The following is a 27523-nucleotide window of genomic DNA, read 5'->3' as shown; positions in this document are numbered from 1 at the left end:
ATGGAAATACGACAATGACTATGGAATGCATATGTGGCAAGATTTGCAAGAACTGACATGGCCTGTGGATCCACCAGGCCATGAAGTGTGTGCAGAAGGTTCTAGAGTCACAGCCTGGTGACGTTTATTGACAAAGAAACTATAAATTAGGGAAAATGCCTGATGTGCTCGATAGTCAGCCTGATTCTGGAAAATGTGGTATCTTGCGGAAGCCCTTCGTCTGGTTCATGCCAGAGCCGTGGGTGAGCAGTGGATGGAAGAAGACTATGTCGTCCATTTCCATCTCAACATACACCCTGAGGTTCTTCGGATCATAGTCTCTCATTCCATGATACATCTTGTTCACTCCACCCTGAAGTCACATGCAGGGGTAAAACGTGTTTTTAATTATATAGCAGTATTTTCTGTGTGTCTTTGTGTGTGAGTGTATCTATGCATACCTCCCAGTCGGGGTAGTCATGCTCCAGCAGAGTCCCTTTGTGTGTTCCCGAAAGGACAACCAAGCAGCCGTTCTACCTATTTACTTTCTCCATTGCAGTCGGTCGGATCATCTTTACTCGATGATCTGGTCGGATGGGCGAAATGGGAAGTAATGCAGATCCTGGTGCACTGGGTGACGTGATGTCTTCTTACCTGGAAGGACAGAAGACATGACAAACATTTGGTTCTGATAGGACACAAATTGTAACAATGACAATATGGATGCTGCTGCAAAGAAATGATAGAAACTTGAACTATCTATGCATCTGTCATGTAGCTGCTGTACTGCTTTTGTCGTACAGATATATCTTGTCTGCTTGGAAGGACAGGTTGTGATTGTAATTCAGTAAAAATTGTGATCCTAACTGGAAATTAACCACAACAACTGCAGAGGACATCCACAAATAGAATGTATCATTTCACATCTGAGATCATGCCAATCAATCCAGTCAGTTTATTGATGACTGGAAGAAACCAGAAATAGCAGGTGAGTCATGACATGTTAATCTTTGACAGGTCAGACATGATTTGCAAAGCTGTTTCTGGTTTTCCTCCTGCATGTCAAGATAAAAACCAGCTTATACCCTTGATGATAAATAATCGATCAGCCATCTTTAGAGATCCAGCACTAACATTGGCCTCATTCATCAATGTCTTCTTACATTTGACATAAAGAAAAACAAAAAAAAGTCTTGTCCCATGAACACGTCAGGATGTGCACATCTTAGTATAGTGGCTTAAGGGGGAACAGGTACACCACAGAATAAATTTTCCTCACATAGCCTACTGTAACCGTAACTTGCTACCTACTGTAGCATCCTTTGAAGATCAGTAACAGAATTAAATCCCATCTTGACTGAAACTTATTCTGAAAAGAATTAAATTAATAAAACATTTTATTTTCCCCTGAAGGGAATTATGTTAGCATACTCTCTGCAATATTTTGCTATTTATTTTGAATTAACAAAATGCTTTGTAAATGTTCAAAAGTTGCTTAAGTAGAACTTAAGAACAAATTTGGTTAATGTGTCCCATTGTTCTTTAAATGCTCCGTACCTGCATCAGGAGCTTTTTGATCAGCGTGGTGTGCATGGCCATGATGTTGGGTCCAGTAAAACACTCCACATAATTCAAAGAAAACTTGAGTTTATTTATCTGTTTGTTTTGTAGATGCACTCCACCTCATCATCTTTGCACCAAGTCCATTTCATTTCAAAATGTTGGAGAATAGACGATACAACTCTGGTGGGTCTCATCACCAAGGGCAATGAGACTCACTACAGGAAAGAGGTTGATCTTCTGACCACGAGGTGCAGAGACAACAACCTCCTGCTGAACATCAGCAAAACCAAGGAGATTGTTGTCAACTTCCAGAGAGACAACACCCAACACCCACCACTGACCATCAATGGTGCTGCTGTGGAGGGAGTGAGCAGCACCAAATTCCTGGGGGTGCACATCAGTGAAAACCTCTCCTGGACTACCAACACTGCATCACTGGCAAGGATAGCCCAGCGGCGCCTCTACTTCTTGTGCAAACTCAAGTGGGCAAGAGCCCCACCACCCATCATGACCACATTCTACAGAGGAACCTTTGAGAGCATCCTTTCCAGCTGCATCACTGTGTGGGGCGGGAGCTGCACCAACTAAAACAGCCCCTTCCACAAGCTAAACCCCCCAAAGAAAAACACTCTGGACTCTGAAACACTCTAACTGAGTGACTGTCTTGCACTATACCACACTGCATACCTCTGCTGCTATTACTGACTGCCTTTGCACTACTATACATGACATATACATACAACTCTTTGCTTGTACATAATACCACAACTTATACATATAGCTTTGCTGCTACTTTCAAACAACTGTGAACACAGTTAGCCTTAGAATCAGTTCATGCCTTAAATCTTTATACTTTATTTGTTATCATTGTGCAATGTTTTGTTTTGTTATTATTATTTTTTTTTTTTTTTTTTTTACTAATATTTGAATAGTAGTTTGAGTTGATTAGGACAACATTGCTTTGGAAGTTTGCTTTCTTGCTGTTCAGATATTTTCAGTTGCATTTGCTTTTATTTGCAGTTTTATCAATTTGCAATAATCTCTTTTTTTCAGATAGTGTGCAGTTTTTTATTTTTCATGGTTACTTCAGCGTTGAAATGTTTTCACCGCAGGACAGTGGGAAACGTAATCTCAGTTCCTTTGTATGTCTTGTACATGTGAAGAAATTGACAATAAAGCTGACTTTGATGATAAATATGTTATTTAAAATGTTCAACAGCTCATCTTTCATTAACTAAAAGGAGGGTATGTAGGTGTACTTTCAAACCTCTAGTAAGGAGCAGTAACGGAAAAGTCCCCCCATGAATTTATCATGAAAGTGATAATACAGCCCAGATTGCTGTTTTAACCTGGTCTAAAATGCAATTAATGCCAAAAAGCAGTGAAATTGCTCTTTTCTCAACTGGCGGATGGGAAGGCTGCGTCAGCAAAATTAACATGACAGTTTATTCATCTAAGGAATTAAAAGTGGTGTCACCACTAAGCAGTTTAAGATAACAAATCATAAAACCAAGTTTTTTTATTTGTTAGACAGGTTACATTTAGCTAGCTAGCTTGAATAACAAAAACACGCAGCTTCAGAAACAGCAGCTGCTCCTGTCAGAAGTTACAGTAGCGCAGTTACAAGTTCAGCAACTCTGGATGCAAGAATGTGCTAGAGGAAAATTTACAAAACGTTTATAATAAGTAGTTATAAGCATTTCACATGGTTCGGGAGTTCTGCACAATAGTATGTGTTAGTAACCTGCAGATTCAGACCCGCTAACCTGGACCCGCACTGCTAGACCCCCGATGTTTTTGCGACAGTGCCATCTACTGGATTATTCTAAAACTGCAGCTGAATGTCTGGAGCAGCAGCAGCATCTTGCAGACCCCAGACGAGGTTGCAGTTTCCAGATGAAACTGTCTAGAAATTGCAACTACTAAATCAGCGTCCAGCTCAAACACCTTTTTTTCCTGAAAAGTTACACTTTTAAAGTTTTTTAAGTTAAATTCTTAAAGTAAACAGTGCATTGCACCCAATTAAAATTAATATTTAATTGCTCATGAAAAAATCCCCTCTGGAAATCTATATTTTGTAGATGTAGTATAAATTCTAATAGTTTAAAACTTTAGTTAACCCCAGACCAAACAGTTTGGCTTATTACACCATTACTATTAAACACTAACAATTTATAAAAAGTTTGTTTAAGCTTAATGTGTTTTCCTTAAACATTATTATAAAAAAAACATGTATTCTTATACATCACTTTCACACAAGTGCTTTAAATCTGCTAAAACATGTAACAGAAATTGTCTGGTCTTTAGTGAGTCCTCAGTTTTTTGTGGGAACTAAAAAAAACTGTATAAACTGGCCACAAATCAGGAAAAGCTGCAGATAAAATAATGAAATTTAAACATATCTCACAGAAAGCTAAAAAAAAAGGGGGGTTTTCCATAATAAGCAAATATCACAATATTACTTTCAGACTGTGATGGTAAATAGTGTCAAACCATTTTAAACTTGTAGCACTAAAACCGTCATTTCTTTGTTAATTTCAAGTCGACACAATAGTTTTATGACATTAAATAATGAGATTCACTTTCAAGTCTTGGCAGTATAATTAATGCCATCAAAGTTTGCTACGTATTCATGCAGGTAGGGTTATTCCACAGTATTAATTACCTTATCAAAGTATGCTACCTTATCGATTTCACAGTGTAGATTAGTGAAATAGTCACATATTATATAATAACAAAACAGTCAAAATAGTATAAAGAATTTGTCAATTACAAATTTCTATGAACATGCATGTTGTAATAAACCTTGCCTCCACTGGAGGTGAATGTGTATTTCTCCAATGTCTGAAATCAAAGGAAGACAAAGCCTCAGAGTTAAAATATAGCAAATTTTATTTCCACCTTTCAGGACAGCAAAACCATCCTTTACTCTGGAGTGAACATCACAGTCCTTCTCCCCAAATCCTCCACAGCAACTGTGTATGGTCTAAAACAGGTGTATGAGCTTCTGCCACTTAAAACCGCACTGCACCCCCACAGGGCACTGCAACAAGCTATGCACTGCAACACCACACTAATCTTTACACCATTTTGGGCACCGCACACAGCATTACACTACCAGCCACCTGTCTTCCATTGCAAACCCACCCGTGACATAGAGGCACATACACTAGAGGCCCTTGTGGGCTTTCCTCCTTGGCTATGAGCTCCCCCACCCAAAGGGCTGGCTTAGCTAAAATCTAAAATATACAAACAAAACTCAACAAAATATAACCACAACATAATTATAAGGGTTAGAACACCTAGCTTGCCCGGGTTGCGAGACCCTCCCCCGGGATCTGAACTTTGGCGCCAGCTGGCTCCAGAGCCTACAGCATACCAACGGCACCCACTCCCCATACACGAGTGAGTCTCTCTGACTTGGCTTGGTTGTAACCCCGTGACTTCCACCAAGCTCCACTATCCAGGCTCCCTGAGCCTGCTTGCTTACCTCTTCCTTTTATCACATCCTCTCTCAGGCGCACTCAGCCCCTCAAGTGTAATCACTGCTCTCCTCTCTCATTCTCCTCACTCCATCAACCACTACACTATAAATTCTATTCTATGCAACAGTCATTTAGCAGACGCTTTAATCCAAAGCGACTTACATTTGAGAGTAAGAACAACACAAGCAAGGATTCAAACAAGATGGGACATCATAATTAAGTGGTAGTCAGACTACTGTGAGTCCAGTTGGACCCAGGTGCTGTCATTTAGTGCTAGAGGCAGTGCATATAATTTTTTAAAAAGTTTTTTTTAAATAGTTTTTTATAAGTCATTTTGTTTAAATAAATAGTTAACTTTATTCCACAACACTTTTATGATAATGAAAAAAACTCAAAATACTTTAAATATAGGCCTACAATTTCTATGAAAATATATAAAACACATATATTAAATAAAAGTTAATTTATTTCACCAGGTACAGCTGACGAAAACCTCCCAACACGGAAGTACAGCCAGAGGACTTGACCCCATCCTTTTCATTAGAGGGTTCAAGTAGCCTACAGGTCAACAAGGTCAAATGTTTTAAAAAAAAAATCACCAGGGTACACCATTTCATCACAGTGCGACCGTGATGGAATTTGTGCTAAGATGGCTTAGAGTAAAGCCAGTTTTAAGAAAAAAAATCTTCGTTTTGTGTTTTAATTCACGTTGTTGACGGGCCTCAGGAAGAGCTGCAGCCATGATGTAGCTAATGAGGATCCTAAATAATAAACTAAACGTTCAAATAAAAATACATTGATTCAGACCTGATCGGTACATGAAAGTTGTGTTTGCTTGTAGTATTGCGCTTTAATACAAAACTGCTGTAAACTGAGAACCACGTCTCAGTGGATTAAAGCTTTAATAATAAAAAGTCATTCTGAACATGATGCTTTTTTTCTGAAGAACTCATACCGGAAGTGTTGTTGCTGTCGAGCGGAAACAACGTTCTGCTTCCTCGTGTGTGACAGGTTTGTTCGACTTCTGTTAGCAGATTTAGTTTTCCTGAGTCTTAGAGATTGTTTTTAGCGTTACAGTTTAAACGGTGGGCTCGCTGTATAGTCCACATTGTTGCGTGACAGTTGTTAAAATGACAGCTGTGTCAGCAGTTAACATTTCCTAACTTTTTTATATGTTATTCCAACTTTTTTTTGCTTCCTTTAAGCTAACGTTAGCCAGCTAATTGATGTCAGCGCTATTCTGTCAGCAGTAACGCTTTAGTACTCAGATATCACGTGTTAGTGTTTAATGCTAACATATGAAACCATTACGTTGGTTCCCTATAAATGATTTAAACACTTCAAGTATTAAATGGACAGTTGTTGACGGTATGCTCCCATATTTTTCTTTAGATGAGCTCCCGATCTTTGCACCGGCTGTCACATATATAAAGGTCCTTCTACACTATGTCCTCGCATGATGATGGGGCTGCAGAAAAGCCTTCTAACACAATGAATAAACCCCCCTTCTCCACTGAGAGTGATGCCACCAGTGGAACCATCATTACTGTCACCTTAGGAGCAACTGTGCCCACTGGGTTTGAGCACACTGCTGCAGAGGAGGTCAAAGAGAAGATTGGAGTTGATGCACGAATCAGTAAAGATCGTGGTCGTATATATTTCCCAATTACTACTGACAGACTTTTTCAGGTAAAAATCTTGTCTTATTCTTTTCTCACTATTAAGATGTACCATTAGCTGCTAATAAAGAATCCTGTGTTGTTTGAAATCCACAGCGTGCCAATGTACAGAAAGCTTAATTTATGAGTGACTGTATTTCTCTGTCTTGAAGGTTCATCTTCTGCGCTCTGTTGACAATCTGTTCGTTGTGGTTGAGGAATATGATCATTACCAGTTCAAAGAATCAAAGGTAAGCCTGACCCAGCTGTATTTTGATGTTAGGTGTATATTCCTTATTATCAGATTAATTGTGTGATTTGTATAGGAGGAGACGTTGATGGAGTTGCAACAGCTTGCTTCCACACTTCCCTGGACTAATGCACTTGAGGTCTGGAAACTAAACAGAACCCTTAAAAAGAGGAAAGGCCACCGGAGAGGAGGAAACACCAATAAAGAGAAACCTAATGATGAGGCCAGTGATGTGGCTGATGCTGATACTGATCAGCTAAAGGAAACTCGGGAGTTGTCTGCAACTGAAGGCGACTTGAAGGCGGAGAACACGCCTGACTCAGAAGAGGCTCCACCTGAGGCCAAACTCATCAAGTTTCGTGTGACATGTAGCAGGGCTGGTAACAACCACAGCTTCTCTTCTAATGAAGCAGCCAGAGACTTTGGTGGGGCTGTACAGGAATTCTTCCAGTGGAAAGCAGACATGACAAAGTTTGACATAGAGGTAGGCATGCCTGTTCAGACTGGACTGACTATTGAATTCCATCACAGTAACCAAAAACAACTCTGCTAGCAGAGGTAAACAGGCCAGACATGAGGTAATATTGGTGTGTATCCAAACGAGTTATAACATTTTCTGTTTAGATAAGTCATTCACTTCATGAGACAAGTCGAAAAATGCTGATCAAAGTTTACTTTGCAGACGGCTGGAGATGAGTTGCATGTTTATATTAATATAAACAAGGTTGTAACACTATGATGACTTCTTTAAAAAAAAACACTTGCGTAAGAATTACTTGCAACTTGTCTGTTAACCTGAACATTGATTTGTAAATCAGTTATTGGTAAATGAAATAAGTGAAATAAAACAAAAACTGTGATAGCGATTTGCTTAGACTGGTGGTTTTGCCAAAATAGTCCACAGACGTATTCTGATTACTGTAACCTATAACAAAGAAATACCTGAATCAGTTAAGCCAAGTAAAAAGAGCTGATCCTGCCTGTAGCAATGATAAAATACGAAAATGTGCTAATTTTGATTGTAGACTTCTCGTCATATTACTGCGTCTTCTGTTGCAGGTGTTACTTAACATACACAATGAAGAGGTGGTCATTGGTATTGCTCTCACTGAAGAGAGTCTTCACAGAAGAAACATTAGTCACTTTGGACCCACTACTCTGCGCTCTACGTTGTGCTATGGGATGCTCAGGTAGGTCTTTTTTTTCAGTGACTGCACCATTTGATCAAGATCACTTTGTAGCATTGAGTGCATGTGGGGTTTTCTGTTTTAGCTATTTTTCTGATATAAATGTTTTCATCTGGTCATGTCTAATAAGGTTCAAAGTAAGGATATCTTTACTGTGCCGTTTCTTTTTTGTTTTGTTTTTGTTATATCTACAGGTTAAATGTTGGAAGTAGCCGGGTATCACTACAAATTTTCCAATTAATCCAGTTGTAGGAGCCATAAATATTGTTTTGGGGTATCGATCACTGGGTGGACGGTTTGTTTTATTTGGTTTTCATGGTGATGGGGAGTGTGGGGGTCATGTGGGTGTGGTTGGTAAAGGGTTGAACTGACAAGAAGGAGTTGTCAGTCAGTCATGCAGGCTTTGCCAGTGGGAGGAGGGCTGGGTGGCTGTAATTTTTGTTGACAGCTGAGCTTGATTGCACAAAGATGGAGTATGTAGAGTTTAAATGCGCTGCATTAATTCTGTTTTTTTTTTTTAACAAGTTTAACGCTGCATCCTGTCGATTACGTTACGCCTGTGAACCATGAATCACGTGTTATCTGTGTGTTATCTAGGAAACCAACGGCGTGTCATACAAACAGGTCGCTACACCAATCACTTTTGACAGTGATATTTTAGTTACGCCACTTAAATGAGGGGAGAACCTGAAACTGACGTTGCCTTGTCATACACATAGCTGACAGACAGCAGTTGTGTGACGATTCTCAGCTGTACTTACGTTAGCTGTTACTTATGCTCAATATGCTCAATCTTTATGTTTCCTCTCACGCTTATTTATGCCTACCAGCTGCCATACTTTACTCCTGAGAAGAGTTGATGTCCAGCGCTGCAGCATTGGGAAAGGCTGGCTGAAATTTGTTTTCAGTGGAAAGTGGCTAAAGTCTGTTTACTTGATTTTTTTTTTATTGTGAATGGTTTATTTGAAAATGTCCCTAATAAATGGTCTAAAATTTTGTTCCTTTTTTTCCCAGATTTTCAAAAGTCTAAATAAGGCAGAGGTATATCTGCATCTGTTGTATCACTACAAATGTGTCAATAACCACTAAGTCCAAAGTGATCAATTAAAATAATTCTCAAGAGTTTAAAATTAGTTTCTAAAAGTCAGTTTATGAGAAAGTCAGCAATATTTTCTGCTCTGAGACACTGATGATGGGTCGGCACAAAATCAGTTCACCGAGTGTCCACTGACCAGTTCCTGCTGCAGCTTAAAAGCCAGAACATACGGTACTACTCTCAGCTCCTGCAGACACGTGTTCCTGTGTTTTAGCTTTTTGCTGCCACTAGGAGGCAGTAATTAAACAGTCTGAGCAGTGAGCTGCTCTTGTTTGTGCTTTAGCTTTGCACTAATAAGTCTTATATGAGGAAAATTGTCCAGGACAACTGTTATCTGATTTTTTATTTTTGTTTTTTGTATTTATCCTTTGTGATTCTCTATCCTTATTGTTACAGAATCAGTTGTTGTCAGATGGAGTCAGGCCTTCCTGGCTCAAGCTAACTGTTAGCCAGTTGGCATTTAATCATCATGTAGTGAAATTAAATGAAAACTACTTAATTAATTCATCCATCCATTTTCTAACCATCATTTGAGGTTGGTCGTAGAGGCAACAGGTTCCGGAGCGAGACCCAAACACTCCTCTCCCTAGCAACTATCTCCATCTCCTTCTAGTGTATTGCAAGGTGTCCCCAGGACAAAAGGGGTACATAATCTGCCTCAGGGTCTCCTTCTGTAGGATGTGCCTGGTAAACCTCCAAGGGAAGGACACCTGTTCCTGAATGTACACCTTAACCATTTCAGCTGTCTCTTAATATGGACAAGCTCCATGGCAAACTCTAAATGTCTAAGCTCCTCACCCGATCTCTCAGGCGGAGTCTGCCATGTTAGAAAGCCACTTTTGTCATTGATCCCAAATCTCATGGCCATAGGTGACGGTTGGAATGTAGATAGACCAGTAAATCCAAAGCTTTACTTTTCAGCTCAGCTTTCTCTCCACCTCAACACCTTGTAACACCTTCTTTACTGACAACAAAGCTTCAAGTCACATGTCCATCTCTCACTTCACTCTGTTGTTACTCGTAAACAAGATCCCCAGATACCTAAACTCTGAGGCAAAGACTCTCAACTTCTCAACTTGAAGAAAGCACTCCACCCCGTTCCAGTTGAGAACCATGGCATTAGACTGGTTGTCATCGGGCAGGACTTGCATCCTGACCGCTTCACACTCGGCTGTGCTGAGAAAACCTATAGAAATGCATCTCATCTGCAAAAAGCAGGGCTATAAAACCCTGTAGTTCCTAACCAGACCACCTCCTCTCCCTGAATGCATGTTGCAACACTGCCCATGATTAACACAAGCAGGATTAAGCATTGTGAACCAGTTTGACTTTATTCAGACTGTGAACACAGCTCTTGCTTTGGCCATACAGGGACTTGATGGCCTGCAGCAGTGATTCAGTCAACCTGTAGTCCCACATTTCATAAAGTCCTTTATCATGCTGATCCTGGTTAAAAAGTCGGGCAGGTGTTGACATGTTTAGGCTGGACAAGTAAACTACAAAAGAAGAAAACTGGGTAGGTTTATTGGGAAACAGGCATCATTTATTTGAATGAATACAGCTATATCCAGTACATCTTACAACAGAAGAAAACCGAAATCCATCTCTGTTCCGATACACCTGTGCGTCATACTGCCTTTGTTTATTCCAGGCAGAGGCAGAGTAACAAAAGAGGTAATTGACAGCTTTATGAGCTCAGATTTTCCATGAAGATAAGAACATACCCTCAGTTTCTAACAAGGTATGAACACAACTGTTAAGTTTTTCAAAAAGGAGTCATAATTACACTTTATTTTTGGACATTATCAGCATATTTGTGACCATGCATGCCGAATGCATGTTTAATGCATACTTTTTGCACCACATTTGTGGCTCATGATACCCTTTACAATAGAAAACTACATCTGGTTGATTTGTAGATATTTGTAGATCAAATCAATCTCTAAATAAGTGCTTACTTAGTTATGAGTTATTTTGTAGTTATTCTGAAACAGTGGAGCAAAGTGAACAATGAACAAATAACAACTTGAGTGCCAACAGTACTGCTGTTTCCCTTGGATAAGATCCAGGTATTTGAGGTGTTTGAAAACTACTTGCTTGTTTTAGTGGGCTTTTAAAGTAACAGAAGACAGTTGCTTGGGAAAAAGATGATGAAGACTTATTAGAAATGAAGGTGTGAATTCTTGTAGGGTGACATCAGTCAACAACAGAACCACTTTGTGTTTCTAATTACACTGAAATGTCAGAAACCAAAGCTGTTTCTGCTGGTATGACAGTACCAACTGGAAAAGCCCTATCTGACCAGGTATAAGCTGGCTGCCCTAAAGGGTAGTTTATTTCTGAAATAATGAGTTTTTTTTTTTTAAGGAATGATTTGACAGCTAGTTGTAGGAACATGTTTTTCTTTTTAAATGGCTGCTGGAGTTATGTTAGTATGGCAAAGCTAAACGCAAGTCAGTCATGACAAGGTAATTGTTTGAAGCATCTGATGTGTATGTCGGGGAAATGACAGATGTTATGCTGTCATTAAATGAGATGAACTGCACTCTTTTCTGTTTTCAGGCTGTGTAACCCTCAGGTGTCTGATATTATACTTGATCCTATGTGTGGGACTGGAGCAATACCACTGGAGGTGAGACAAAGCTCATGCATTTTTTGTTTTAATTGTATATATAAATATATCTCGTGGTGCAGCTCGGCTTAATTCTGCTTCTTTTTACTTTTGCTGAAGATGCTAACTTCAGTGTGGGTGGGATCAGGAGCTTTTTGTAAAGCTGCAATGACACAGAACCTGGTCACACAACTATGCATGTACTTGTTCCATTTTGTGAGTTTGTGTTGTAGTTGTAGAGGTGGTATTTTCTTTAATTTTCACCAAAAACAACTAAAAAAAGGTGTTGCATAAATCTGAATTATGATTGTATAACCATTTATAATTCATGTAATACTGTATAATTCCTTCCTACAAATAGGAGCTCTGTCTCAAGTTTTGGAGAGTGCACAGATCTTTTCAAATGATGTACCTCCTTAGGGAGCAAAGTGTACTGGTGTGTTTAGGACTTGAGCAGTGCTGCAGATGTTGTTGTTAAGCCCTCAGGGGAAGATTCTCTCTGATGAGTAAATGAATACAGTGTTTTTACTGCTAAATGTCAGCTCAACTGGCTCAGATGTGGTACAATTAAAAGTAACTGTTGTGAAGTACTACTTTAAAAAAGCAGTAAAGAGGTTAAATTAGAGCGGAATAACACCACAGAAGGCTAAGTTCATAAACTGAACCTGAGCAGTGTTGACTGATCAGCAAATACAATCAAAAGCTAAATATTTTCTATTGCAGTGATCTTAATCTTCCACTAAACCAGAACAACTTACCAGTGAAGAATGAGCTGTTATTACATCATGTGATAAGGTTTGAAGATCTGGCAGGGATCATAATGAGAAGAACACTGCAAAGAGAAGAAAGATTGATCTGTAAATCCATCATTGAAACATGCACATGTTTTTATTAGTCATGCACACAAATATAAATTTGACATATGTGAAATATTAGTAATTTATGTGATAAATATTTTATACATCATTATGAATTCAGCATTATTTACCTCACCCTGTTATTGGAAAGCAACATTTTAGGCTCAGCAGGTGGTTTGAATCAGCAGCCTGAAATTTATCTCGGACAAGTTTTCATCCACATGCCACATAAGCCGAGGTTCATGGTGGATATTAATTAATATAACATGTTGTATCTGTTTTCAGTGGTGGTCTTGACATCTCTAAACTACTAATAGTGGAATGTTTTACTTCTTCAGGGTGCCATAGAATTTAATAATTCTTTCTACATTGCCGGAGACAACAATGACATGGCAGTTAACCGCACGGTTAATAACGTATATCACATCCAGAAAAGGAGGGCAGACAAGGGCAGGTGAGTGAACAGCTGAACATCTGGCACAAATGAGTAAGTCCCTGTGGAATATCACTCAGTTGTCATGTGACTGAAAACTGTGTTACCTTAACCTAATTGCACTATGTCTATATTGACAAATAGTGCATTTACTCCTATAAATGAAAACTGTCAGGTTGTATTTACTAATTCCACAGATACAACTAAAGTCAGTACACCTTTGAGCATTGAGATTCACATCTTTTTATTGTTTAGTGATCTTTTATTATTGATGACTAAATCAGTCCTGTGCAGCATGGAGGATGCTGGTGTTATGAAGGGATGCTTTGCCAATCTTCATTGACATTTTTCATTTTTGCTTAAGGGATCAATCTTTCTCTTTGCATGATCCCAGAGCTGTTTTTATCAACTTCAAGCCAGGCAGCATATTTAACCAGCTCACAGGGTTAACTCTATTTCTAAGTACCTCTTGCATTATTTTGGAGGACAGTTATTGCCATTACACTTGAAATATTCCTCTGCTGTCCCTTGTCCACAGACTTGTAGTCATCTTGTGAATCTTTGTTTAGGTAAAGCCGCAAGCATTTGTGTTACCATCTATAAGTGTAACACCCTCCTCTGTGCTACACTGATCACATCTAAGCTGAGTTAATCTGTCAGAGACTTTGCCCCAAACATTTATCAGGCTGCTGTTGGTGCTCTTTAGCAAAATTTAATCTACAGTTTTATGATGTACAGCTAGCATAGGTTTTCTTTTTGGATGCTGTCCATAGCGCTATACATTGCACAATGTAATTCAGAGCCGTCATAAAACTCAGATTTCCCCAGGGATAAGCAGATGCCATCCATTTGTTTTACACAGTGCTCTGTCTGGGGCTGTTAGAAGGACAGGTCCCCGTGGCTGGTGGTAACTTTGCCTCGATCTATACCCCCTTTACTCTTTCTTATAAAGGCTGCAAGTCTGTTTCAGCTGATTTGTAGTTGGTTGCAAATCTTCCAGTATCCTTTTCCGTCTTTGTGACATCTCAGTTAGTTGGTAATATTTTCCCAGATGGTTGCTGATATGATGTCAGACACAGATCTGAAGTTCAGGTCTGAGGCAGTTCTGGTTTTTACTGTTTGGCTAATTAGAAATCTCAGGTTTTCTAATGATCACAGGCTTTTGCACTTGTTTGTCAGTGATTTAAGGTGTTAAGAGGAAATACTACAGTTTATTAGACATTTAAGTGTTGTTTCACAGGGTCTACTCACCAGTACATGCATATTTAATTGATGCTTAATGTAATGATGTAAATTCTTTGACTTCATGCAGCACATCTGGATTGCCTATCGACACAGTGCAGTGGGATCTGTGCCATTTGCCCATAAGGACCAGCTCTGTTGACATTATCATCACTGACATGCCCTTTGGGAAGAGGTACCATTATAACGGAAGCATACAGGAGGCTTTGATTTAACAGAGTTTAGAACAAGACCTGAGTCTTTAATGAAGGTTCAAGTAACCGCAGTCCTTTAATAGTAGGATGATTTGTTGTTTGAAACAGAAGATACTCTATGGTAGATTTGACACTTAAGTCATTTAAGATGTAATAAATTGACACTACAATACAACAAAATGCATGTCTTTAACAGGGAAGGTTTTCCTTTGTATATTGTTGCTGTGCAAAATAAATAAATAAAATGAAAATATGCTGACATGTCATGAAGTCAACAGACAATCTGTACAGAACAGTAACTGTTTGGCTATTTTCTTGTCTTTGTTTATTTTAAGAATGGGCTCTAGGAAGAAAAACTGGGACCTGTACCCCTCTTGCTTGAGAGAAATGGCTCGTGTGTGCAGACCAGGCTCAGGGAAGGCTGTCCTGTTAACCCAGGACAAGAAATGTTTTGCCAAGGTAATTGTATAGCTCAGATAAGACCTGAGAAATCACAGAGAAAGCATAATTCAATTTAATGAGAAAAATGAATCACAGTGGAAGTCATGCTAGCTGTGGTTTGTTAAATACACATTTTAAACCTGCTACACAGACTCCCACCTTTATAAATGGGATGATGATGATGCGCTATAGACCCTTAAATCATAGCTCTGATTCATGCAATGCCAGAAAATATTCAGGACATTTACCAGTTTTCCAGGAATGGGCATCCCAGCAAGTTCACCCAAGTCCAGACCATGCACTGCTTACGAAATTGCAAAGGATCCAAGAAATAACGCTTAGATTCTTCAGGCCTTAGTTAATATGTTAAATGTTGAAGTATGTAGCAGTACAATTTCTAAAAAAAAAAATAAATTCACATATATATATATATATATATATATATATATATATATATATATATATATATATATATATAATTTTTTTTTGTTTTTTTTTGTTTTTTTTTTGTTTTTTTTTGTTTTTTTTGTTTTTGTTTGTTTTTTTGGTGGGTTGCTGGGAGAAAACCTCTCTAAAGAGAGCTAGGCAGCTCAGCTTAGGTTTGCAAAGTTGCATCGGAACAAACCACAAGATTTCTGAACGTCTTTGGAAAGCTGAGACCAAAATGTTGATGATGGGCCGTGATGCACATCTAAATCTGTAGATAACCAAACAGCACACCAGCACAGTCACCTAAGTACCTTGTAGTCATGAAGTTGACCATGAACTCTCAAGTATTCTAGTCAAATATGAGACCATCTGTCTCAGGACATGCTGTGCATAAAGAAATGTCTGCAAATCTCAATAAAATAAAGCAACATTTTAGACACTTCTGCATTTCTTCTTAACATAAAATCATAGAATTATACGAGGTTGTACTTTCTTTAAAGATATACATATAGAGAGAGAGAGAGAGAGAGAGGGAGAGAGAGAGACAGACATTATATTGCCCCTTTTTGTTTTGTTATCCCTTCCTTGAAATGATCCGAAAGCCAATACTAAAAAAAAAAAACAAATCATGCTGTTTTCTGCATCATCTTCGGGAAAGCATGATCCTTTTTCCGACATCTTTGGCAGCACTGACCTTTGTTAAGTAGTATTCCTATTAGGAAGGTGCTGGTTGAGTTTCAGAATAGTTTGAATTAAAACTGGTTGGAACAGGATCATGTATCTGCTCAGCAAAGCCAAAAGCTCTTCCCCGTCACCGACGCCCAGCAGTCACATATGCAGTAGAACAATGAACAGTGCACGCAATTTCCTCTGTCTGAGATTGATTTGTATCTGAACCCTTTTATTATTAATTGTTTTTCTTTTCCACACCCCACAGCTTATGATGGTGATGGTGTCAAGATTAGATGAAGTGATTTGTGTTGGAAAATATCCACCTTGTTGCTATGGAGAAAAAGAAAAGAAGGAAAAAAAAGCATGTCTATATTAGAAAGTCCAGATCATAGTAACATTTGTTACTACATTTGTTGTTACTTTGTTGAATCCTGTCAACATTTTTTATCCCCAGCTCATTCAGCATGTTGAATCTAAATCTTTCAGTAAGAAAAAGTCATTTTAACAGGCTGTTCAGTGCAGTGAATAAGACTTATATGTTACTGTGACATTGACATCAGCCTTTCTATGTGGCGTTTGCATGTTCTAGCCATGTTTGCATGTGTTCCCTCTAGGTGCTCTGGCTTTCTCCCACAGTCCATAGACTTGCATGTTAGGTTAATTGGTCACCCTAAATTCTCTGTAGGAGTGAGTGTGAGTGGTTGTTTGTCTCTCCATGTTGGCCCTGCAGTAGACTGGTGACCTGTCCAGGATGTACCCTGCCTCTTGCCTGCTAATTGCCGGGATGGGCTCCAGCTTCCCTTTGACCCTGAATTAAGCAGTATAGAAAATTAATGTATAGATGAACATTATCATATTTAAGTGCACAAGGCTTAAGCATCATGTACAGAACTTTCCATATGATGTTAGTTTTAGCTGAAATAAAGGGTGTGAGTCTAAATGCATCAACACAAGCCAAATTAGTCCTCTTTCACATGTCTTTCATGGTTTTTATCACTTTGTTTGAAAGCAGTTTTTGCCTTCAGTTCTCTGTCAGGTTGATGTATGAGAGCCTTGAGGGGTCTATGTCAAACACGAAAAACACGAAACTACATGTGTATTTAAAGGTGGTGGCCTGTGACATCACTTGTCAGCATCAAACAATGTTATCTTGACAGCCAGGCCTTTCACACTTTGACCCCAACATCTCGCATAATGCCTGTGACGGTAAACAGGTGGGGTAAAAACTGGATGTGTTGGCTAGTTAATATCCTGTGACCACAATGACTGCCAAGAGGGGGATGATACAAGAGTTGAATGAACTGGAGATGATGATGAGGCATTGAAGTATGTAATAAAGTATAGGCAGTGTTTGCTGAAATACAAATATTTTAAAATCTGCTGTACTAAATAGAAGATTTGAAAAGGAAACTGCAATTAAGATTTTTCCTGTTAAACTTGTGTAATGGACAACTTGTTTCACTCTTCATCAGTAGATATGCTACATGAGAGGTACATCCCCCATCATTCTTAAACTCATGAGACATCTTAGGTTCGTAATACTGTTCCAAAATGAAACTAAAGCCCTTTCATGTTTATACAGCACTCCCAAGTTTAAACAGCCTCATGTGAATCAGTTTGTCCTGGAATAACCTCTAAATAACCTGTGGTTTGAGTAATTTAGGTTTGACCCGAGTCAGTCTCTTCATTATGGAAAAAACCTTTAACCAGTTGGATTTGTCTAAGCAAAGAGGTTTTGAATAAAACAAATGCTTCACTTGCAAGTTTGCCTTGACAAGATTAATGTCTTTTCCAGGCAATTTCAAGGATGGGAGGTCTGTGGAGGAAGCTGCACACTGTTTGGGTTAACGTTGGGGGTTTACATGCTGGAGTCTACCTCCTCAAGCGGACCGCAGCAGTGTTTGGCCAAACTCCTGAGGATGTCCATGAATCACGAGGAATGGCTGATACACAGAGGGATGAGAAAGATGACAAGGAACTTGCTTAATTATTTTCCTTTGTTTAGGTTCTGGCTTTATTTATATTGGTTTAACCGGTTTTCATTGGGGGTTTTTTAGCAGAGGTTTTCTGTTCAAACATGCCAAGTATTGTTTTATTCTGTAATTTACAACGTGTTGTAATTTTTAGTTAAATTGTTTTGACACTGTTTGACTCAAGTACTTCATTTGTCATGTTAATCCCTAAAAGCTGCTTCATCGCACCCTTCAGATTTATTGTGTTCATTCTACAGGAACTGAAGATTTCCATTTCATTAATAAAGATTCAGTAACAATTCTACTTGATGTTGATGTCATCATATCACTGACATTATCATTCCTGAAACTGTTTTTAAAACTGAAAGGACGGTTAGAGGGGAAGCAGCAGAGTTGTCACACTTTTTTTTTGTCACGTATACTGTTAGAGGCTGCATTTTCTTTACTACTTCATATGAGTCGTGCTTACTTGAGATATTATCATCACACTAGGGAGGTATCTGACTAACTTGATGTGTGTAATAGCAACGTTATGTACGTGAACAGCTGCATGCACCTTAACACTTCCTCTACAACAGCCTCAGAGAAAGTCTAGCAACTGTATTCCACGACAGGGAAGACATTTACAAGTTCTTGTTCAAACTAGTCTATGAAGAAAAAGAAATTAATTGGCAGGAAACTGAAACAAATACTGTTGATAACAGTGTCTTCTGTAGTGAATCTGAAAGGCTTATTTAGGGGTGACAGTAGCATTATTGGACAATGCTCTTAGTTATAATTGCACTGCAGTGTCTGTAAGTGTGACTGGGTGGGTCATTTTTCCTCTATTGTCAAAATCACTTTATAGGCAATTGTAGCTTTTTTTTTTTAATATTTTATTAATAAACTCTCTTGTTTTATATATATATATATATATAGCTCTACATATATATATATAGCTCTCTCTCTCTCTCTGTCTATATATATATATATATATATATATATAAATGTATGTATAGGCACTTAATTGGATTAAGTGGATTGTGAAATATAGGTCGCGAGTCTCCACGTCATATTAACTCATAGATGACGTCTGTACGCCCCAAGGGATCACGTTAGTAGTTCATTGTTGACGCAATGCCAGGAGTCGTCAGGAGTCGCATATAAGCCAAAGTGACGGCTGATGGGACGCTGAGACTGTGGAGCAGAGAAAATTTAAATACGGATGTTTTGTTTTTTTGTTTGTTTGTTTTTTAGATAAACTCTTGGAAAATCTTAGGCAGAAAATTGGGGCTGTGGATTAAAGTTTGCTTTGAAGCGCTCGCAGACACCATACCGTTGCCTCTCAGTGAGCTGTGGCTGCGCAATTTGGGCGAGGAGTCACATAAAAGCCAAAGTGACGGATGATAGGACGCTGAAGACTATAGAGCGAAATTTAGACACGAGATGATCTGGACCATTCTTCTGCTTGTTCTTTGCTATTTTCTCCTCACGCGCAGGCGGAGGTAAGTAATTCTCACGTGCTATCTTAATTATTCAAATGACTGTAATGTTTTTTTTTTTTTTTTATGTGAAATATCAAAATTTCCAATCTGGGACCATTTAAGTAGGCTGCGTGTGGTTCTGCTTCAGAAAAACACCAATATGTTGTTAACTTATTAACTGAAATTTCTTTGTTATTGTTGTTTTGAATCTCAATAATACGGATAGAATATACAGCGGCTACACTGCGGTGCAAATGAAAAGGATTTCCCTGCGTTTTCTTCTAATTACTGCACCTGATCCCTTAATAGCTGGTTGTTAAAGTTAGAGGAATGTTGCTATACTACAAAGTTAAATTTAGAAATTTACAAGTGTACTTCATCACACACGTTTTTGCTTAGACAAGAAATACAATCAGACAGATAATATATTTATTTCTTCAGATCCAAAGGGGAACCACCTCTTGACAAAGGAATTATCCCATGGTTGGGTCATGCCCTTGAATTTGGAAAAGATGCTTCCAAGTTCATAAATCGAATGAAGCTTAAACATGGCAACATTTTCACAGTAAGTAGGAGAAACTTCATCATTCATATACTTTTGGATGTATGTAGTCATTTTTGAAGCACTATTTTAGTGAAACTTTAAAATACTTTTAAACTTTCTTACTTTATCATAATGAATGATTTGCAATCTACAATACCACAAAGAATACCACAAACACCACAAAGAATTGTATTGTTAGGTAAACTAAATGAACCTTTAGATTTAGACACTGCCAAAGAAAAAAGTATTTACAAAATTTTTAAAAACTTTATTGTATTATGAATTTTATTATTGAGAATACAGCAACATTGACCATTTTGTTAATGTAGGATATATTAGAATATTATATTATTGTCATTAAAATTAAACATATGATGAAGCATTATAATTTCCTTCTGAGGACTAATACATTTTAAATTTTTGAGTGTCCAGTAAGGTGTCATAATGAGAAGATCACATTTAAACCACGTTTGCTGAGTAATTTTATGATTTCGGTTTCTGTCTTACAAACATTCTTGAAGAGCTTAAATGATTGATTCCCACTTCTCCACTGATGATGTATAGGTGCGGGCTGCTGGTCGCTACGTGACGTTACTGTTGGATCCACACTCTTATGATGCTGTCATCAGTGACTCTGATTCACTGGACTTTACACGCTACGCACAAGTGCTCATGGAGAGGATTTTCAACCTGCAGCTCCCATTTGACCAGCCAGCTAAAGCCAAGAATATAATGAAAAGGTTTTTGTTGGGTTTTTTTTTTTTGTATGTTTTTCCACAGTAACAGCATTTACAGTTTGTTTTCATTTTCATTTTAAGCTCATGTGGAAGTGAAAATATTTGGTGTAATCCACCCTGTTGGTTCTCATGAGAGCGTCACCGTGGATATTCCTATCAAACTCCCCTCTTACTGTGCTAATATAACTCTGGATTCCTGTTTTGTTATTCGTTTATTATCTTCACAGTTTATGATTGGAGTCTTGCAGTATATCTGAGAAGGGAGGAAACCTTAATAAAATCAGATTCTTTCAGGTTTAAAAGTTTAATGTTTGGGCTTACTGCCACCTTTTATCACATCCAAGATACGCAGCTTACCCCTGCTTTCTTGCCACCACTTTTTTATTTTTATTTGACAACAATGCTCAGTTATTTTAGCTCAGTAACTAGGTCAACAGCGATTTCGACATTTGCGTTTCAATCATACCATCAGTCACTGTCACATGACATCCCATGTGTTAGTTTGTTAAGTTTTTTTGTCTTCTGTAACCTTTTGTGTCTGCAGGCATTTCCAAGGAAAGAATTTAACCATGCTGAATAGGACCATGAACAGGCACTTGCAGGCCTTGATGAAAGCTGAGATGCCGCAAAACCAGAGAGACTGGAAAGAAGAGGGACTTTTCAACCTCTCTTACAGCTTTCTTTTTAAGTATGAAAAAGTCCTGTCCTCACACACACACCACCCACACCAACTTAACCGTCATAAGAAGCGTGTAAGGGGAAAAAAAAAACGCCCACAGCTAAACAGTTTATACACTAGTCTCTCTTGTGATTCTCTATTTGTAAACAGGTTTAGAAAAATGTATCATGACTACAAGTGTTCATGGTCACTTTTGTGGCTTAACTTTTTTTAGGAGAGCGGATGTGATTTATCACAGTGGGAGTCCTTAGCAAGATGAGTCACAAAGTGTATTTTTTGAGCTTGTTTCCAATGACTGACAGTAATCTGATGGTGTCCTGTGTAAGGAGTTGGTGCATATATTCTGGGTGTGCCAGTGGAAAAGTCTGAAAGTGGGCTGGTTATCTGTCCACCTCGAGAAAACAATTGTTCATGGAGCAGAAAATGCTGAACTTTCTCACCCTTCTCTTCTTTGTTCAGGGCGGGATATTTGACTCTGTTTGGTGGAGAACAGAACAATAACAGCACAGATCCTTCAAGCATCTTCGAGGAGTACAAGAAGTTTGATGGCCTCTTAACCAAATTGGCAAGAGGCACTCTAAAAGCAGGTAGGTCAAAATATTCCTCCAATAACAGTAGCTGATCAGAGGCTTCTGAAAGTTTTAACTCAAGAGTAACAAAAAGAAGGGGAAAAAGACGATGTCATGAATCAGGAGTGGTTGTTATGCAGTGCTACACATCTTCATTATTTACATCTGTCATCCGTTACCGTTTCTTTATCATGACCGAATATGTCAGTCTAAGGGAATACCATTAGATTTGTTTTGTGGTTGCCATGGTAAACTCACTTACTCACTGGCTTACAGAGTGTCTGGAGTTTGTTTTTTTTAATTACTCGACACATTCACCGCCACAGACAGTGATCTAACTTACATTTTGTGACATCATATTCTATATTGCCTCCAGTTTATTCTCTCTTTGTGCTGCTTCACTGTGTATAATTCAATCTGTTACACCCACAAAACAAAAAACGGTCATTACATACCTCTTCCAGTTGTGCATGACAAAACTGAAATATTGTTTCCCACCCACTACTTGCACTCACCAGTATCTATCTGAGTATCCACTTTGAGCTAAGATGTTTATATTTTGTCTGTGACTCATTCACTCACGTTGTGTTATCTATGTGTGACAGAGGAGAAGAGAACAGCACAGAGTGTTCGGGCGAGACTGTGGAAGCTTTTGGCTCCAGCAGGTCTGACTGAGGACTCGGGTTCAAGCCCCTGGCTCCACGCCTACAGGCAGCTCCTGCAGGAGGATGGGGTTGATGACGAGACACAGAGAAAAGCTGTGCTCATGCAACTCTGGGCTACACAGGTGAGTCACGTCACAAAAATGTTGCCTTTTGTCTGTGCAAAATGAGAACTTTTGTTGATCACATCAAAAGATTAGACAAGCTGCCTGCTTAGTCAGATGAACTTGTTTGTGTGTTGCTGTTTCTGTCCTGGACGTCTCCAGGGCTGTTAGAATTACAAAAAATTCAAATATCACAAAAAAGGTCTATATTTTTGTCACTCATTTTAGAAAGTGAAATCGATATATTATATAGATTTATGACACATGGAGTAAAATATTTCAAGCTTTTTTTTAAAATTGTGATTATTATGGCTTACAGATAATGAAAACCCAAAATGGACACACTCCATAAGGAGTGTAAGCCACGAAAGTTCATTGCTAAAGAAGCTGGTTGTTCACAGAGTACTGGATCCAAGCTTATTCATAGAAAGTTGAGTGGAAGAAAAAAGTGGCCACAGCCTTGAGATGATTGTTAGACAAAACCTTTTCAAGAATTTGGGGGAGCTTCACAAGGAGTGGACTGAGGCTGGAGTCAGTGCATCAAGAGCCATTACATACAAACAAATCCTAGACGTGGGCTGCAAATGTCCCATTCCTCGTAACAAGCCACCCCTGAACCAGAGACAACATCAGAAGCATCTTACAAAAGAACTGTGGTCCATAGCGCTCTTTTCAGATGAAAATAAATTTTGCATTTAATTTGGAAATCAAGGTCCCAGAGTCTGGAGGAAGAATGAAGAGGCACACAATCCATGTTGCTTAAAGTCCAGTGCGAAGTTTTCACAGTCAGTGATGATTTGGGCTGCCACGTCATGTGCTGGTGTTGGTCCACTGTGTTTTCTGAAATCCACAGTCAACGCAGCCGTCTGCCAGGAAATTTTAAAGCACTTAATGCTTCTTTCTGCTGACAAGCTTCCCACACTGCCAAAGGTACCAAAAGCTGGTTCAATGACCAAGGGTGTTACTGTGCTTGATTAGCCAGGCTTCCATTACGCCTGAGCAGAGGCACGGGCTGATTGCCTCCACGCCACGCTGCATTGATGGAGTAATTCAAGCAAAAGGAGTATTGAGTGTATAGGAATGGACATATTTTTCAAAAACCTGACATTTCTGTTTAAAATATCCTTTTTATTGATCTTATATAATCAAATTTTCTGAGACACTGAATTTTTGGTTTCATGATCTCTAAGCCATAATCATCAAAAGGTCAAGAAATAAAGGCTTGAAATATTTCATCCCATGTGTCATGAATCTATATAATATATAGGGTTAGATGTACATGTAAATTCCTTCAACTGAGCGGAGGTTTGGACTGCATGGTGCCGTGGTTAGTGCTGTCACTTCAAAGCTAAATGGTGGCTTCTTTACATCTTTTCTGGGGGTGTTTCTGTCGAGTTTGAATCATCTAGCTATTTTTTTTCCACTAAGCCTCTTGACTAATGGCAACTGTGATGGTCTGCACAGGATAAAGCAAATAACTGAGTAGAGGTGCAGTACTATTATTCGACACATGGGTGTGCTGTTCACCTCTGATCCAAGAATACTTAAGCAAGAGTGTACCACAGTTTTGAAAATACTTTTTAGTACTATTGGGCTTCAGAAGCTACCTTGGCTATTTTGCATGCCATAAAAAACTAATTATTAATTAAAATGTTCTATAGTTTTCTGTTTGAGGTGTTGCACGCGATGAGCCTTTGTCTGAACATAATTTATATCATTCATGAAAATACTTCGAATTTGGTCGTGTTTGTTTTAGGCTGCTTTATGGAACAGTGTGTACTTACAACCTACCTGCATTACATACCTTCCCATATAAAAAATGGTTATTTTCATGTTGGTTATAAAAGGATTTCCCTAGTGTTGAAATTTTTGGTTTTAAAATGTTGCTATTTTAAAGTTGAGCCTCACTCACATGCAAATTAATTTGATTTTTACTCACGTGGTCCTCCCTCCAGTCCTGCTGGAGAGGTATAAATCAGATATTCACTAGAATTAGCCTTAGAGTTATTTACTGACCCTTATTACTTTGGTTTATTTATATTTATTAGGGAGATGTGAGTCACATCATTGGTTGCCACATTTTAAAATTACCATAAGTCTTCATTTAGAGGAATTAAGACATTTGCATGACATATATGATGATTTCTCAGTAATTGTACCAAGATAAGCCATATTATAATCATCCAATGATATTTGAAATTTAAACTATGTCTGAGGAAGTCTCCTGCTCACTGATCTGTGATGCATGTGCCAAAAGCAGGTATAATTTATTTATTAGTTAAGAATCTTTTGATGAATACAGAAATTTACTTAACAGAAATGCTGAGATAATAAGTTAGCATTGTTTGCAGCTACTCTGGAAACATGTTTTGTTGTTGTTGTTGTTGTTTTTTCTAATAGTCTTTAGTATTTTTAGTACTCTGCTTTTCCATTAAACTAAATGGCTTCATTGTCCTGCCCTTGGATGCAGGCAGATGGCAGGGGACCTCAGGTTTCCAATGGCTTTCCTTTTTAAGTAAACCATTACTGTGCTGAGCTTTGCCAGTAGTGAGACACTCCAGAGCATGGCTCTTCTCATTCCAGACACATGAAAGGGAGCCATTCTTTTTCATCTTCCAGCATTATGAAATCATTTGGCTTTCTGATTCCATTGAGCTTAAATTTAACTGAAATTTGTATTTTATTCTAACTGTAGGAGAAGGTAGAAGTGAGTACTGTGGATGTCATGTGATGTTTCTATTTGCTGTTACCACATTGCCACCTGCGCTGTCACTATGCAACGTCAGCGCTACAGACCTTATCATCGTTCTCATTCCAGTGTTTGTGTGTTTCCAGGGTAATGCTGGTCCTGCTGCATTTTGGCTGTTGGGTTTTCTGTTGACAAATCCTGAAGCTATGATGGCGGTTAAAAGGGAGTTTGGCCAGATCTCACAGATGGACACCTCGGAAACTCCTCTCATGGACAGATCCGTGAACACCCCAGTGTTTGGTGAGGGTTTTATCACATAGTTAGCACATTTAGTGGCTGTAATTTAGGTGTATTGTCAAAACAATGACATCAAGTCCCTTTTTACTTTATAAGCCAGCAAATACTACGACCCTTGGTGTAAAACCTATATAATTGTCTATATGTATTTAGGGAAAGCACACAATAAAAGATTAGAGCAAAGCATGTTGTGCTGTATTGGCAAACTGAAATCCACAATCTTAGTAGCAAAAATTTATTCAAAGTAGTAAAATATTGCAGACATGTTTGTCAGTAGTACTGGTGCTGCTCATTTGCACCAATCATAATTTTTTTTTTTTTTTTTTTTTTGCCCTTTCAGATAGTGCCTTGGAAGAGACACTGAGACTCACTGCTGCCTCCTTCATTACAAGAGAAGTAGTGCAAGAAAAGATCCTCTACATGGCTGATGGCCAAGAGTACCTGCTACGAAAGGGAGACAGGGTGTGTTTGTTCCCCCTCATCAGCCCACAAATGGACCCTGAGATTTACCATGAGCCACAGGTTTGTCGTTCTGTCTTGTTGAAGCAGCTACTTTCCTGTTTCTAGTCTCTTAAAACTTTCCTATTCTGTCATCACAAATGATAGTTATTGTCTTAGAGTCTCTACGGAGGCAGACTTAAGTGTAATTAGCATTAGTGGTTGTTTATGTAAGGCCGTATCAGTGTCTACACAAAGCTGACCCTGTATAACTCAGTGAAAGGTCAAACTCAGAGCTGAGGGCCAATGCAGGATTTGCCGAGCACAGGAACAGAAACAGCTAATAGGCGTGGGAAGGAAATTGAAAAAAGATCCACCAGTAATTGAACAAACCGGCATTATATTTTGTGTTCAATATAATTTGTCTTTACCATTAATTTGCATCTTATTTATGTTCCATCTGCAGGAATTTAAGTACGACCGTTTTCTAAACAAGGATGGCTCGATGAAGAAGGATTTTTACAAAGGAGGGAAGCAGCTAAAGTATTACACCATGCCGTGGGGGGCAGGTACCAATGGCTGCGTAGGAAAGATGTTTGCCATCAACATCATCAGACAGTGAGTACATTTTGCCAGATGACTTTTAGACATTTTTGTTATTTTTAAATTTCTGCTGAAATGTCTTAATTTGGTGTTTCATCTGTGTTTACCCTTCAGGTTTGTTTACTTGTTGTTGACGAACTACGATCTGGAGCTCTGTGACCCAAATGCTCAGATGCCAGGGATAGATGCCAGCCGTTATGGATTTGGGATGCTACAACCTGTGGGAGACTTGCTTGTTCGATACAAAACAAGAGAAACACAATAGGAGAAAAATGTATTTTTTTATTTATATATTATTTTTTATATTTATCAATAAATGTGAATATGTTGTATACAATCGTGTTGTCATTTCTTCAGAGTACATAATTTATGGTTTCTTCAAGTCCTTTGATCACATTTAATCTAAGTATGGAATCCTGTTGAAGGTTGTTTTGCAGATGAAGCTGGAATGAGATATTGAAATTGAACTAGTGCTCACAGTTTGGCTTTTAGTAGGCAGCTTTGAAAAGCTAAGAGTTATATCAAATACAGAGCGCGCAATGAGGGGGCTGCATGTACTGTAAACAGAGCTGGTCACACATCTGTCATAATGGCACTCCTTCTGTTTGCAGAGTAAACTGGAGTGGAAACTTTAGGTTCTTGTGTCATTATAAAGAAAATAAAAAGAA

The 27523-nt window shown here is 38.5% G+C and overlaps 2 protein-coding genes and 1 pseudogene across 2 annotated transcripts; 2 read left to right on the top strand and 1 right to left on the bottom strand.

Moving 5' to 3' along the window:
- Positions 1–175: 175 nt before the first annotated feature.
- LOC121636977 lies at positions 176–2048 on the bottom strand (annotated as a pseudogene).
- Positions 2049–5999: 3951 nt separating this feature from the next.
- thumpd3 (THUMP domain containing 3) lies at positions 6000–18374 on the top strand. Its single transcript, XM_041980510.1, has 10 exons — positions 6000–6112; positions 6420–6716; positions 6859–6936; positions 7012–7419; positions 7995–8125; positions 11781–11850; positions 13025–13140; positions 14432–14536; positions 14891–15014; positions 17893–18374. The coding sequence occupies exons 2-10, from the start codon at positions 6474–6476 to the stop codon at positions 18082–18084; spliced, it is 1467 nt and encodes a 488-aa protein (XP_041836444.1). The 5' UTR covers positions 6000–6112; positions 6420–6473; the 3' UTR covers positions 18085–18374.
- A 729-nt stretch (positions 18375–19103) lies between these two features.
- LOC121636737 (prostacyclin synthase-like) lies at positions 19104–27187 on the top strand. The gene is made up of 10 exons (XM_041980511.1): positions 19104–19554; positions 19975–20098; positions 20642–20817; positions 21359–21502; positions 21953–22080; positions 22668–22849; positions 25664–25817; positions 26155–26336; positions 26719–26870; positions 26970–27187. Exons 1-10 carry the CDS (start codon positions 19496–19498, stop codon positions 27118–27120), a joined length of 1452 nt encoding a protein of 483 aa, XP_041836445.1. The 5' UTR covers positions 19104–19495; the 3' UTR covers positions 27121–27187.
- The last annotated feature ends 336 nt before the right edge of the window (positions 27188–27523 follow it).

This window comes from Melanotaenia boesemani, chromosome 3 (assembly GCF_017639745.1).
Source record: "Melanotaenia boesemani isolate fMelBoe1 chromosome 3, fMelBoe1.pri, whole genome shotgun sequence".
NCBI classification, from domain to species: Eukaryota; Metazoa; Chordata; class Actinopteri; order Atheriniformes; family Melanotaeniidae; genus Melanotaenia; species Melanotaenia boesemani.
This window is presented reverse-complemented; position numbering and strand designations above follow the sequence as displayed.